General features: G+C 49.6%; 1 protein-coding gene across 7 annotated transcripts; it reads left to right on the forward strand.

Moving 5' to 3' along the window:
- The first annotated feature begins 13 nt into the window (after positions 1-13).
- Positions 14-12,742, forward strand: Atg9a (autophagy related 9A). Of its 7 annotated transcripts, none has more exons than XM_042679222.1 (16): positions 14-380; positions 1,306-1,363; positions 1,761-1,892; positions 2,013-2,056; positions 3,617-3,681; positions 4,413-4,574; positions 4,758-4,899; positions 5,455-6,203; positions 6,287-6,440; positions 6,547-6,726; positions 7,093-7,341; positions 7,524-7,702; positions 7,804-7,921; positions 9,824-10,046; positions 11,153-11,298; positions 11,697-12,742. In XM_042679222.1, the coding sequence occupies exons 3-16, from the start codon at positions 1,790-1,792 to the stop codon at positions 11,700-11,702; spliced, it is 2,520 nt and encodes an 839-aa protein (XP_042535156.1). In that variant the 5' UTR covers positions 14-380; positions 1,306-1,363; positions 1,761-1,789; the 3' UTR covers positions 11,703-12,742. The 7 variants fall into 7 exon arrangements, with proteins under 7 accessions (XP_042535156.1, XP_042535157.1, XP_042535163.1 ...); XM_042679223.1 differs by having other exon boundaries at positions 215-380; positions 1,309-1,363; XM_042679224.1 differs by lacking the exon at positions 14-380 and adding an exon at positions 394-724.
- Positions 12,743-13,293: the final 551 nt, after the last annotated feature.

Raw genomic sequence — 13,293 nt, forward strand, 5'->3', positions numbered from 1 at the left:
AATTCCTGCAACACAACAATCTCGTCACTACGGAGGCACAAAGAGGACAAACCGTGGCGCCCGCACCTCAGCCCCGCCCTACTCAAAGCACACCATTGGTCCTCTGACTGCCAAGACCCGCCTCAAGCCTCTCGTCCCACCCCTTGGGTCGATCATTGGCCAGTGTGTCTCCACCCCTTACGTTCATTGGGAAGACTGGCTGCGGTGACAGTGAGTGGCAGACGCCAGGCCTAGCGCTCCCGGACGGGCCGAGCCGAGCGGAACCGACCGAGTCTCTTGGAATCGCCCGGGTCAGGGTTCCTGAGGTGACACGCGAGGCTGGTTATTGGAACCCCTTAAGCCCAGGCCGGACCTGGCCAGGGCTGCCCACGGAGCCCCAAGTGAGCTCGCAGCGCGTAATAGGGGAAGGGGCGTCGCAGGAGGGCCCGGGGACGCGCATCCGGAATGTTTTGATAGAGGGCGCGCGCGAGCGATCGGGGGCGCGCTCTGGCGGTCGGAGCGCGCGCGAGGTTGTCGCTGTTGGGAGCCGAGCCCTGGGCCGGGGGCCGGGCGACCCTGGGGTGCTCTGTGCTCGGGTCCCAGCGGCTGGGTGTAGTGAGGCAACCCAGCTAGGGGTGTCAGCTGTAGGTCTGGCTCGACTTCTCCAACATCCGCCAGAACCCTCGAGCCCAGGCCCTACCAGCAGGGGATACATGGGCCCTGGTCTACACTGACCCAATGAGTGGTGAGTTCCCTAAGGGGCAGGGCTCCCACTAACCCCGGGAATCCCACTGGGGCCAGGCGGGTCCAAGATCTACCGTCCCTAAGGTCTGCACTGATTGGGTGAGTACCTCCTTGACCCTGCCTGGCTCCAGGGACCCAGGGAACCCACAGATTCCCACAGGATCTAGCTACAATGGCTCCGAGTTTCCCATCCAGGAGCAATGCCTGTCAGTTAGATCTTCTGTGTCAGGGAAGCAGGCGAAGGGGCTAACCAAAAAGATCTTCAGAAAAGGCTCTTATTAGGTGTGTTGTGGACCCCAAGAGGCATGTCTGGGTTCCGAAGCTGAGGTTTGCAGTGGAGAGACAGTCCAGAGGGCTTGTGGCCTGTACTAACTCAATGTCTACAGGGTCAATGAAGTTTCTTCTTGGTATTCCAGAGGGGAATGAGTGACCCCTGATAGTACAGTCCTAGGCTGGAGGGTACTCTTCCCCACTATGGTCTCCCTGCCCTCCTCTTAGTGATGATTGGATGGGTGGCAGGGTTGGAGTCCTTTCTCTCACACCCCTCCCCTCCTCTTTGGGGCCTGACACCTTTTCCTCCAGCAGCTGTCCAGCCAGGGCATCCAGGACTGGAGTGGAGCAGACACTGTCCATGGAGCTGGTAGGGCCATGTGCTTATCTCAAACATTTGTTTACAAAATGCTTCCAAACTGCTAGTCTCTGGGGAGACCAGGGTTTCCAGAAGGGGCAGGGGAGGGACATATGAAGAGAAAATGAAACAGCTCACCTCCTACCAAAGGGCATATTCTCACTTCAGGCCAGGGAGATATCACTAGATACCTAGTAGAGACTCTGGGAATGACTGACCAGAGTTTGGACCTCCTCAAGCTTACTGCTGTCCTTGGGTTGTTACTCCTGCTCTCCCTTGAGGCCAAGGAGCCTGGTGAAGGAGGTAAAGCCCAAGTATTCTTTCTCACTTCTTCTGGCCTAGTCAGCAGGGAAGCAGGGAAGCAGCACCTGGAGCTGATCTAGAGTCTCTTCTTCCTCATCACTGGCAGGTGGACACGGTGGACAGGGGGAGGTGGTGATGGCGCAGTTTGATACTGAGTACCAGCGCCTAGAGGCCTCCTACAGTGATTCACCCCCTGGAGAGGAAGACCTGTTGGTGCATGTTGCTGAGGGGAGCAAGTGTGAGTTCTTGAATGTGACAGCCAGAGTTGGGGTAGGGGGAGAGTAGGTGGTGGACTAATGAAGGAGCAAGGGGCTTTGGTTCTTTGGGGACTCTGATATCTCTGTTGTTGTATCCACAGCACCTTGGCACCACATCGAAAACCTTGACCTCTTTTTCTCTCGAATATCCTTTGTGTTCCTGTGTTGTAAGTCTGGGGTATAATAGCTCCTCTGGGCTAGGTCCCTAATGAGAAGTTGAGGTGCATTCAATTTTAATCCCTGGGAAGGGAAAGGAAGCTCGTCCTGGGGCTGAAGGAAACTAGTGAAATAATGATTGTTAAAAATAATGATAATCTTACATTTACTGAGAGCTTTGTGTACTTTGTGGTGGTAATTTATAAGGAACTTTTGTAAAGATAATCTTTCCCAATGAGAATTGTAACGATAATTGTGGTAATTAATGCCTTTTACTTATCCTTTATCAGTTTTGTGTTAAATACTTTGTAGGCATTTTCTTAAACCTAATTCTATGAGACAAGTATTGCTAATCTAATTTACCATTGTAGACAAAACCTTAGAGGATGAAGCAGAGGTGTGGCTCAAGTGCCAGTCTTGAGTGAGAAAAGCCAAGTGAGAGCCAGAGACCCTGAGTTCAAGCTCCAAATCCTGGCACAAAAACAAAAAGTTTTAGAAAGATTAAGTAACTTGTATAAAACTATACTCTAGAAAGTCACAGAGCCATACCTTAAACTTAAATGTGTGACATCAAAATCTCTGCTCTCGATTATCTTTTTTTTTTTTTTTTTTGCCAGTCCTGGAGCTCAGGGTCTGAGCTCTGTCCCTGATTTTCTTTTTTGCTCAAGGCTAGTACTTTATCACTTGAGCCACAGCACTACTTCCAGCTTTTTCTGTTTATGTGGTACAGAGGATTGCAGCCCAGGGCTTTTATGCATGCTAGGCAAGCACTCTACCACTAAGTTACATTCCCAGCCCTCTTGACTGTTACCTTTTTTTTTTTTTTGTGGGGGGGGGGGGGTCAGTCATGGGGCTTGAACTCTGGGCTTGGGCGCTGTCCCTCAGCTCTTCAGCTCAAGGCAAGCACTCTACCACTTCAGCCACCAGTCCACTTCTGGTTTTCTGGGGGTTAAGAGTCTAGTGGACTTTCCTGCCCAGGCTGGCTTTGAACTGTGATCCTCAGATCTCAGCCTCCTTAGTAATTAGGATTACCGGCGTGAGCCACCTGGGAAGGCTTTGACTGTTATCTTTACTGACTTTTTTGTGTTTGGGGGTGGATGTTTTGATACTCTGGTCTAATGCTCTTACTCAGTTTTTTCACTCATAGCTGGCACTCTCCCATTTGAGTTTTTTTCTGGTTAATATGAGTCTTTCCAGAATGACTCTGAACCACAATCCTCAGGTATCAGCCTTTTAAGTAGCTAGTATTATAGGCATGAGCCACTGATACTCAGCGCTATTTTTTCTCTTTTTCTTTTTTTTTGGTCGGCCGTGGGGCTTGAACTCTGGGCCTGAGCACTGCCCCTCAGCTCTTCAGCTCAAGGCTAGTGCTCTACCACTTGAGCTACAGGGCCACTTCCAGTTTTCTGAGTGGTTTACTGTAGATAATAGTTTTACGGACTTTCCTGCCCGGCTGGCTTTGAACTGCAATCCTCAGATCTCAGCCTCCTGAGTAGCTAGGATTATAGGCATGAGCCACCAGCGCCCAGCTTTTTCTTAACACTTATACGTTTATAATCTACACCAGAAGAATGGCTTCACATGTATGCTCATTGGGGAGATCTTTGAGCTCATGTAAGTATACAAAGAGATGGGTGTTGGAGTGAAAGAATAAATCTCATTCTTTCCTTGTACTCATCCCTGGCCCTGTCTTCCAATGCAACTCAGTTCTAGGCTCAAAATTCTACAGACCTTTATAGTTCAGTTCAGGACTGAAGCCTACAGACTCTTCCAAGAATAGCCTTTCCTCCTTTTGTGAAGAGAACTCACACCTTGAACATTTCATCAGGGCTGCAGTGGGATGTTCATGGTTCAGACAGAAGGTCTGAGAAATGGTACTTGAGGAAAAAGCCTCTGTTCTGCTTTAGGCCTGATGCTAGGCAAGAAACCTTTTAGGAGAGGAGTCTATAATGTTACCAAATAGGGAGAGGCCTCTCTCAGAGAGAAGAGTTCACATCCTCAAAGTACTTTTACATATTGCCTCAAAAGGATCAGCAACTGGAGACAATAGACCATAGATATAAAACCTCTAAAAGTCAAGTCCAGTATTAGTGGTAGATTACCATGAGGTGAGGCAAGCAGGCTGAATCTGGGGCACTTGAAGCAAAAAGCAAAATATAGGAGCCAATTTGAGCCTGCAAGTTCCTGTGAGGCTGAGCAGTAGGAAGAGCCCATTTGGAAATCTCTAGTCCCTTAGACTTCCTATCTTGTTAGGCTTTTCTAGGATCTACTCTTGTACCTCTTTATTTTGTTGGTAGCTCTCTGACTCTGGGATTATGTGTGCCCCACCCCTTTCCACCTTCCAGGCAGTTCCTCTTTGTGGTTGCCTTCACCACTTTCCTGGTTAGCTGTGTGGACTACGACATCCTATTTGCCAACAAGATGGTGAACCACAGTCTTCATCCTACTGAGCCTGTCAAGGTTACTCTGCCAGATGCCTTTTTGCCTGCCCAAGTCTGTAGTGCCAGGTAAGGTGGTAGGTCAGAATGGAGTCTAGTTCTGCTGGTAGATAGGGAATAGTGTGGTGTATGAGGCAGCAACTCATGCCCTAGAACACAGGCTCAGACTCAACCTAGCAAAATCGTTTAGGAAGCAGCATGTCTCCAAGACTCCTTCCTCAAGGACCCACCTCTCCTTCATTTTCCCACTAGGATTCAGGAAAATGGCTCCCTTATCACTATCCTGGTCATAGCTGGTGTCTTCTGGATCCACCGGCTTATCAAGTTCATCTATAACATTTGCTGCTATTGGGAGATCCACTCCTTCTACTTGCATGCTCTACGCATCCCAATGGTAAGCTGAGAAGTTGGGCCATTTGCAACATAACTAAGACATTTTGGGAGGGATCATGGGTATTACTGGATATCAAACAACCATATCTATCATTGTGAGGTGTGCTAGTTTGCTTCCTGCTAATGTGACAACATACCTGAGATAAGCGTTTTATAAAAATAAGTTAAGCTGGAGGTGTGGTTTAAATAGTTAAATGCTTGCCTAACAAGTATGGGGCCCTGAGTTTAAACTTCTGGCCTTCCTGAAGGTCTTTTGGCTCCTAGTTTCGGAGGTTCAGCACATGGCTGTTGTCCCAGTTACTTCTGGGTGCATGGCAAGTGAACATGGCATACTGGAGGAGGGAGCCTGTTTACCTCCTCTTGGCTAAGAAGCACAAAGACTGGAAAGGGTGGGGTCCCAAATCCCAGTATCCATTCCAGATGAGGAAGTATCTGCTGGAAGGTTCTACTCTGCTAGTTGTATATCCTGAGACTTGCAGGTTTGCAAAACAAAGAAGTTTCAGTAACTCCCCTGCTTTCCACATCTTGTCTCTTGTCTCCCCCACCCACCCTGCAGTCTGCCCTTCCATACTGCACATGGCAGGAAGTGCAGGCCCGGATTGTGCAGACGCAGAAAGAACATCAAATCTGTATCCACAAGCGTGAGCTTACAGAGCTGGACATCTACCACCGCATCCTCCGTTTCCAGAACTACATGGTGGCTCTGGTGAACAAATCTCTCCTCCCTCTGCGCTTCCGTCTGCCAGGCCTTGGGGAGGCCGTCTTCTTCACTCGTGGCCTCAAGTACAACTTTGAGCTGATTCTCTTCTGGGGGCCTGGCTCTCTGTTTCTCAATGAATGGAGCCTCAAGGCTGAGTACAAACGTGGAGGGCAACGACTCGAGCTGGCCCAGCGCCTCAGCAACCGCATCCTGTGGATTGGCATCGCGAACTTCCTGCTGTGCCCCCTCATCCTCATCTGGCAGATTCTGTATGCCTTCTTCAGCTATGCTGAGGTGCTGAAGCGGGAGCCAGGGGCCCTGGGAGCGCGCTGCTGGTCGCTCTATGGCCGCTGCTACCTCCGCCACTTCAATGAGCTGGAGCATGAGCTTCAGTCCCGCCTCAACCGGGGCTACAAGCCTGCCTCCAAGTATATGAATTGCTTCTTGTCCCCTCTGCTGACACTGCTGGCCAAGAATGGCGCCTTCTTCGCCGGTTCCATCCTGGCTGTGCTTATTGCCCTTACCATCTATGATGAAGATGTGTTGGCTGTAGAGCACGTCCTTACCACTGTCACACTGCTGGGGGTTACTGTGACCGTGTGCAGGTGGGCTGGGGCACCATGTGGGGGACAAACAGATCAGTATTCTAGGGAAGGAAATGTCTTCACCATGACCCTGATCTCACCAGGTCCTTCATCCCAGACCAGCACATGGTGTTCTGCCCTGAGCAGCTGCTCCGCGTGATCCTTGCTCACATCCACTACATGCCTGACCACTGGCAGGGTAATGCCCACCGCTCACAGACCCGGGACGAGTTTGCCCAGCTCTTCCAGTACAAGGCAGTGAGTGGAGTTGGAGTTAGGGCCTGCTAGCGACTTGACTGGTAGCTTGGTGGTGAGGGCTGGGCTACCTCCTGCTTTCTTCTGACCTTGCTTTCCTCCCTTCTAGGTGTTCATCTTGGAGGAGTTGCTAAGCCCTATTGTCACACCCCTCATTCTCATCTTCTGCCTGCGACCTCGGGCCCTTGAGATTATAGACTTCTTCCGCAACTTCACAGTGGAGGTTGTTGGTGTTGGAGATACCTGCTCCTTTGCTCAGATGGATGTTCGCCAGCATGGTCATCCCCAGGTATTGTGAGAGGAGTGGGGCAAGTGGCCAGGTAATGTAGCTGACACATCATGTCTTTGGGTAAACTACAAAAGACTACCCCTTCTGAGCCAACAAGTGAAACAAAAGCAGTGCCACTGCTTGGTAACCAGGAGCCTGTGCTAGATTTCAGCCCTAATTTGTACATTAGCCAGGCTCCCTTGAGAAAAAGCACATCACAAGCAGCTGGCCTGGCATGTGGCTGCTTCTGAGGCGAGCACTGAACAAGATATGGCGATGCATTGTAGTCTTAGTCCTCAAGGAGCAAAGCCTATCCCTCTAGTCATAAAGGCACGGGATGAGTTCCTGTAAGAGAACAGGCCTGCTTACCTCTTCTCCCTTGTGCAGTGGCTCTCCGGAGGGCAGACAGAGGCCTCAGTGTACCAACAAGCAGAGGATGGGAAGACAGAGCTGTCACTCATGCACTTTGCCATCACTAACCCTGGCTGGCAGCCACCGCGTGAGAGCACAGCCTTCCTGGGCTTCCTCAAGGAACAGGTTCAGCGGGATGGAGCCGCGGCTAGCCTGGCCCAAGGTGGTCTGCTCCCTGAAAACGCCCTCTTCACATCTATCCAGTCCTTACAATCTGAGTCTGAGGTGTGTACCTGGGGACTGGGAGATGATGGGGACTAGAGTGGGGACTAGAGGATGGGGCATTGGCTACAAGGTTTCCTCTGCCTGTTCAGTCTGTGGCATTGGGTCCAGAAGTACAAGATACTAGGGAATCTAGAGGCCTATCCCCTACTCTGAAAATTCTCCCCACCCATTTTCCCCCCTAGCCCCTGAGTCTTATTGCAAATGTGGTAGCTGGCTCATCCTGCCGGGGCCCTCCACTGCCCAGAGAGCTGCAAGGCTCCAGGCACAGGGCTGAAGTTGCCTCTGCTCTGCGCTCCTTCTCCCCTTTGCAACCTGGGCAGGTCCCTGCAGGCCGGGTTCCTAGCACCATGACTGGCTCTGGGTAAGTAGAGAATGGCTAAGATGGGACAGCATGGCAGTAGCCCCCAACAACATGTGTGGTATCAGAAGTGTTGATGACTGCTGTCTGTCTCTGCTGCACAGGGTGGATGCAAGGACAGCTAGCTCTGGGAGCAGCGTATGGGAAGGACAGCTGCAGAGCCTGGTGCTGTCTGAATATGCATCCACAGAGATGAGCCTACATGCCCTTTATATGCACCAGGTGAGCAAAACAGAACAGAAGCAAGACTTGAATTCTACTCCCTACTCTTGTCTACCTATGCTACATTCTCTGTTCTCATATATTGTGTGTGTGCATGCGCACATGCGCACGCACGCACCAGTACTTGGTCTTGAACATTGGGCCTGAGAGCTGCCCCTTAGCTTTTTCACTCAAGGCTGGCACTCTATCATTGGAGCCACAGCTCCACTTCTGGCTTTTTAGTGGTTGATTGGAGGTAAGTCTCATGGACTTTTCTTTGAACAGTGATCCTCAGATCTCAGCCTACTGAGTGGCTAGAATTGCAGGGGTGAGCCACTGGTACTTGGCTTCTCATACATTCTAATAATCTCTTTAGTGTATTCTTCAGGGCCCACTTAAGCTTGGAGGTTCACTCCTAAGATATTCAGATGCCATCCCTTTCTCCTCCTGCCGTTACCTCTTCCTGAGACTTTCTGAGTACCCTTATTAAGGGCCTTCCTTACCTATCCTCCAGAATCTTCCTGGGTTTTCTCTGTAGCACCTGATACCATCTGACATTCTGTATTTCTCTTTATTTTCTTACGATTTAGCCTCCTACAACAACCACCTCTACTAGCATATAAGCCCCATAGGGCAGGCAGTTTTGCCTTTTGTTCATTGCTGTGTCCCCGGCTCCTAAAACAGTGTCTGGCATTTAGACCCTTGGTCAATTTGTTTTGTTTTAGTATATATGTTGTACAAGAGGTGTTTTGTTGTGACATTTCCACACACATATACTGTATTATCCATTCAAACTCACTCCTCCATCCTACTTCCATTTTCTTTTTTTTTTTTTTTTTTTGGTGCAAGTTCTGAGCTAGTGCTCTACTACTTGAGGCACAGTTCTACTTCTGGGTCTTTTTTTTGGTAGTTAATAAGAGTCTTTTTTTTTTTTTGTCAGTCGTGAGGCCTGAACTCTGGGCCTGGGTGCTGTAACTCAGCAATTCAGCTCAAGGCTAACACTCTACCACTTGAGCCACAGTGCCACTTCGGGTTTTTTCAGCTTATGTGGTGCTGAGGAATCGAACCCAGGGCCTCATGCATGCAAGGCAAGCACTCTACCACTGCGTCACCTTCCCAGCCCTTAATAAGAGTCTTATGGGCTTTCCTGCTGGGCTGGCTTCAAACTTGATCCTAGTTGTCAGCCTCCTGAGTAGCTAGGATTACAGGCATGAACCACCAGTGCTGGCCTAATTCCCCAACATTTTTTGCATACATTAATTGTACAAGTTGAGACATTTGTACACATGTAACAATGTATTCAGATCAGCCGACCTCTACTGTCACTCTCCTCATGCTACTCACCCTTCTTAAGACAATTTCAATAGATTTCATTGTTCTTTCATTATTTATGGAAATAAACTAGTACAACATATTCATCCTCATACAGCCTCTTCATTAGCTCTTCCTCACTTCCCACTGATTCCCCACCCCATCTGAGGCTGTTTAAAACAATTTCAGCAGGTTTCATTGATTTGTTTACAAATATATACATACACACACACACATATATGCAAATGTACTGCACAGGCCATTTTCATCTCATTCAACTACTTTGTTAGCCCTCTGCTTACTCTCATTGGTACCCCCTCCCCATTCCAATTCTGTTATTTTCCTGTCATTCCTTTTTTTCTTTTTAGTGTATATTAAATTACTCAAATGGATAGGTAAAAAGTATGCCCTGACTCACAAGCTCTTCCAGGGATCTGCTGCAAACAGCCCAGAGAGCATCAGATGTCTATCATACATTGCTAACCTTGCTCTGGGTCAAGGATTCTAGATTGAGTTGGTGCTGGGGAGGGTAAGTGGTAATTGAAAGTATTGTGCAGATGTTTCAGACAGATAACCTTCTGTCTGCAACTAATAAGTCTCCCACTTCTCCAGCTCCACAAGCAGCAGACCCAGGCCGAACCTGAGCGGCATGTGTGGCACCGCCGGGAGAGTGATGAGAGTGGGGAGAGTGCCCCTGAAGAGGGAGCAGAGGGGACTCGAGTCCCCCAACCTATCCCACGCTCTGCCAGCTATCCCTGTGCTGCACCCCGGCCTGGAGCACCCGAGACCACAGCCCTGCATGGGGGTTTCCAGAGACGCTACGGGGGCATCACAGGTATCTACCTAGGGCTATAGAAGGAAATAGTCTGTGGGGAAGTATAATTCTCCATGTTATCTCCTCCTCTTCCTCCTCCTCCTCCTTTTGGCAATACTGGGGTTTGAACTCAGGGCCTCATGGCTTGCCAGTCATTCTATTGTTGAGACACATCCCAGCCCTCCAGCCCCGGCCCCCCCACCCTTTTTTCTTTTCAGTCAGGGGACTTGAACTTTGGGCCTGGGTGCTGTCCCTGAGCTCTTCAGCTCAAGGCTAGCACTCTACCACTTGAGCCACAGCACCACTTTGGGTTTTCTGGTGGTTAACTGAAGATCAAGAGTCTCATGGACTTTTCTGCCCAGGCTAGCTTTGACCATGATCCTCAGATCTCAGCCTCCTGAGTAGCTAGGATAATAGGCATGAGCTACAGGCGCCTGGTCCTCCAGCCCTTTTTGGCACTGGTTACTTTTGAGGTAGAGTCTTGCTTCTTGCCCAGGTGTGTGCCTGGACTATGTTCTACCTGTTTTAGGCTTCCTATTCTAGCTGGGATGACAGAAGCACACTACCATGTCCAACAACTTACCTTAAAGATGGAGTCTTGAGGACTTTTCTGGCCAAGCTGGCCTGGAGTCACAATCTTCCCAATCTCAGTCTTCTAGGAAGCTTAGGACAGCATATGCTATTGAAGCTTGATCCTCCTAAGTTTATCCTTCCAAGTAGCTAGGATTACAGGCTGGAGCCACTGGTACCTAGTTGAAAGGGTGGGGGGTTATTTTATTGTTGTTCCTTTACTAGGGCTTGAACTCCAAGCCTCTCCCTTCTTTGTGCCATCCCTTTCCCTTACAAATGGCTGGCCTCTACCACTTGAGCCGTACCTCCACTTCTGTTTGTTTTTGCTGGCTAATTGTAAATAAGAACCTTGCAGGTTCATTTTCCTAGGCTGGGTTAGAATCTTGATTCTTAGATCTCAGCCTCCTGAGCAACTAGGATTTTAGCCATGAACCACTAGCGCCCAGCACAAAAGGGTGTTTATTTTTTAAGAAGAAAAAAGTCAGAAGGATGGAGCCTGAGAAAACTAAACCCCCAAACAGTCCCCAAACAGTTCTCATTCCTGTTTATGTTCCTAGATCCTGGCACAATACCCCGAGCTCCCTCTCATTTCTCCCGGCTGCCCCTAGGAGGATGGGCTGAAGATGGGCAGCCAGCATCAAGGCACCCTGAGCCTGTGCCCGAGGAAGGCTCAGAGGATGAGCTTCCCCCTCAGGTGCATAAGGTAAGGGTTTCAAGGTCCAAGAACAACTAGCAGAAGAAGCAATTTCCAGTCTAAAGTGACAGCTTTCCAGGTGAAGGGAGGTAACTCCCAGCCTGTGCATTTTCTCCGAAATATACTCCCTTTCTTCCTCAGTTGTTCTGAAGACCAGGGGTTGGTTTTTCCTTTGCTTACCTCCCCAAGAATCAAGGTTCCCTTTTTCTAGGCTCCCATGGGACAGATATCTCCCATTACAAACCTTTTCTTTTTTCTTTCCTTCCTTTTTTCCTTCCTTCAGTCCTACCTTATTAGTGTACATTAGTTATACAGAGGAAATTTTATTTACATTTCCACAGATGTATATAATATATTCCAATCAATTTCACCCCTCTAGCACTCTCCCCACCATTTTCTCTTCACAGGTATAGACAAAGCTGAAGAGCATCCCCACGCCCAGGATGGAGGCCATGGCTGCCCTGCCATCCCATCCATCCACCATGGGAAGGCTCCTCTTGAGTGTTGCCTGGCTCCACGTGTATGGTGTTTGTGTGTTCATGCCTGGCCAAGGGAGGTGCCAACACTGGGCTTGCCACAGCCCCAGAAGAAGTTGAGGTCTAGGAACCAGGGGCACACAAAACTCTAGCCTCATCCCAGAACCCCCTTGGCTCAGAGTGTGGTGCTAGAAACTGGTCCCCAGCTCGGTTCCAGACTGCCACCTTTGCACTGACCCCCTGCAAGACTCCAGAGGGCTGCCAACCACAGAAGCTGCCAAGCAGGGAGAACCTGTGCCAACTGTGGAGTGGGGAGATTGGGCCTGGACCCTCAACCCCTGCAACCTGCCCCTTTACCCAGAATAAATGAGCAGCTCAGGCTGTGGCCCTTACCTCACCCCTAGCTCTCGCCCAGTGCTGCAGCCAGCTCACCTCTCTTCTCCCTGCACACCACTGGCATGTGTGTGCTGCTTGCTCCCATTCTGTTGACTTGCTTCCCCTTGGCTTGGCTTTTGCTTTAGGGTAGAAACCCTAATTCCCAGCCACCCTTATGCTATCTTTTGACACTAAAGAAGGAAAGTTTCTAAATTGCAGGAATAGGATGAACATTCTTTGCTATGTCTCCAATTTTTAGGATGGGCCCTTGGGAGATTGAGGTCTTCCTGGGCCCCCTTTGCTGCTTATTATACCCATCCCACATGAGACTGACAGGGTTGGAGTGTGACCTCAACTGTCTACATCCCAGCAAGAGTTCTAGCCTGCATCCCACTGTCCCCTAGAAGACAGAGGGGGTGATGGTCTCTCAATAGGCTGCCGCATTGCATGCTGGGACTCAGCTCCTTCCCTCTGCCCCACCCCTTTACCCAGCTCTGATCTGCTGCTGAGGAAGGGTGGTGAACTCTGTTGCCCTACCTCACAGTGGGCCGGGGTGGGGACCATGTACAGCTTGATAACCCTGAATAAAGAAGGGACTTTGACCAGGTCGTGGCTTGTCTTATGCAGCTAGGGTTTCGGGATCAATAGAAAAATAGAGTATGTGTGATTTTCTTCAGATTCCCAGATACTGGGGCTGGCATCTGGAAGCAAGTGACTATGATCTGTGGTATGTATAGAGAGGTAGCTGGTTAACTAAAAAACAAAACTTTTCCAAGTTGCTGGAGATGTAGCTCAGTGGTTTGCCTAGCGTGCATTATGCCTTAAGTTCGAACCACAGCACTGGAATTAAAAAATGAAAATAAGCCAAGCGTGGTGGTAGAATGCTAGCCTTGAGTTGTACTGCTGAGGGACAGAGTTCAAATCCCATGTCCGACAAAAGACATAAAAGTAAAATTAAAATAAAAGGAAGGGATAATTGCAACCCTTCACTCTGCAGAGGTCGAGGTCTCCAACTGGACCTGAGATTACATTTCCCGCCCTGAGCTCCGGACCAAGCCAACTCAGCCCCTTATTTTGCACTAGTTCTGTGCCCAATTCTCCCCGCCCCGTAGAGACACTTAGCCAATAGGGACCCTGGATAACGTAAGGGGCG

This window comes from Dipodomys spectabilis, unplaced genomic scaffold (genome assembly GCF_019054845.1).
Source record: "Dipodomys spectabilis isolate Male_0828 unplaced genomic scaffold, ASM1905484v1 ptg000051l, whole genome shotgun sequence".
In the NCBI taxonomy this organism is placed as follows: domain Eukaryota; kingdom Metazoa; phylum Chordata; class Mammalia; order Rodentia; family Heteromyidae; genus Dipodomys; species Dipodomys spectabilis.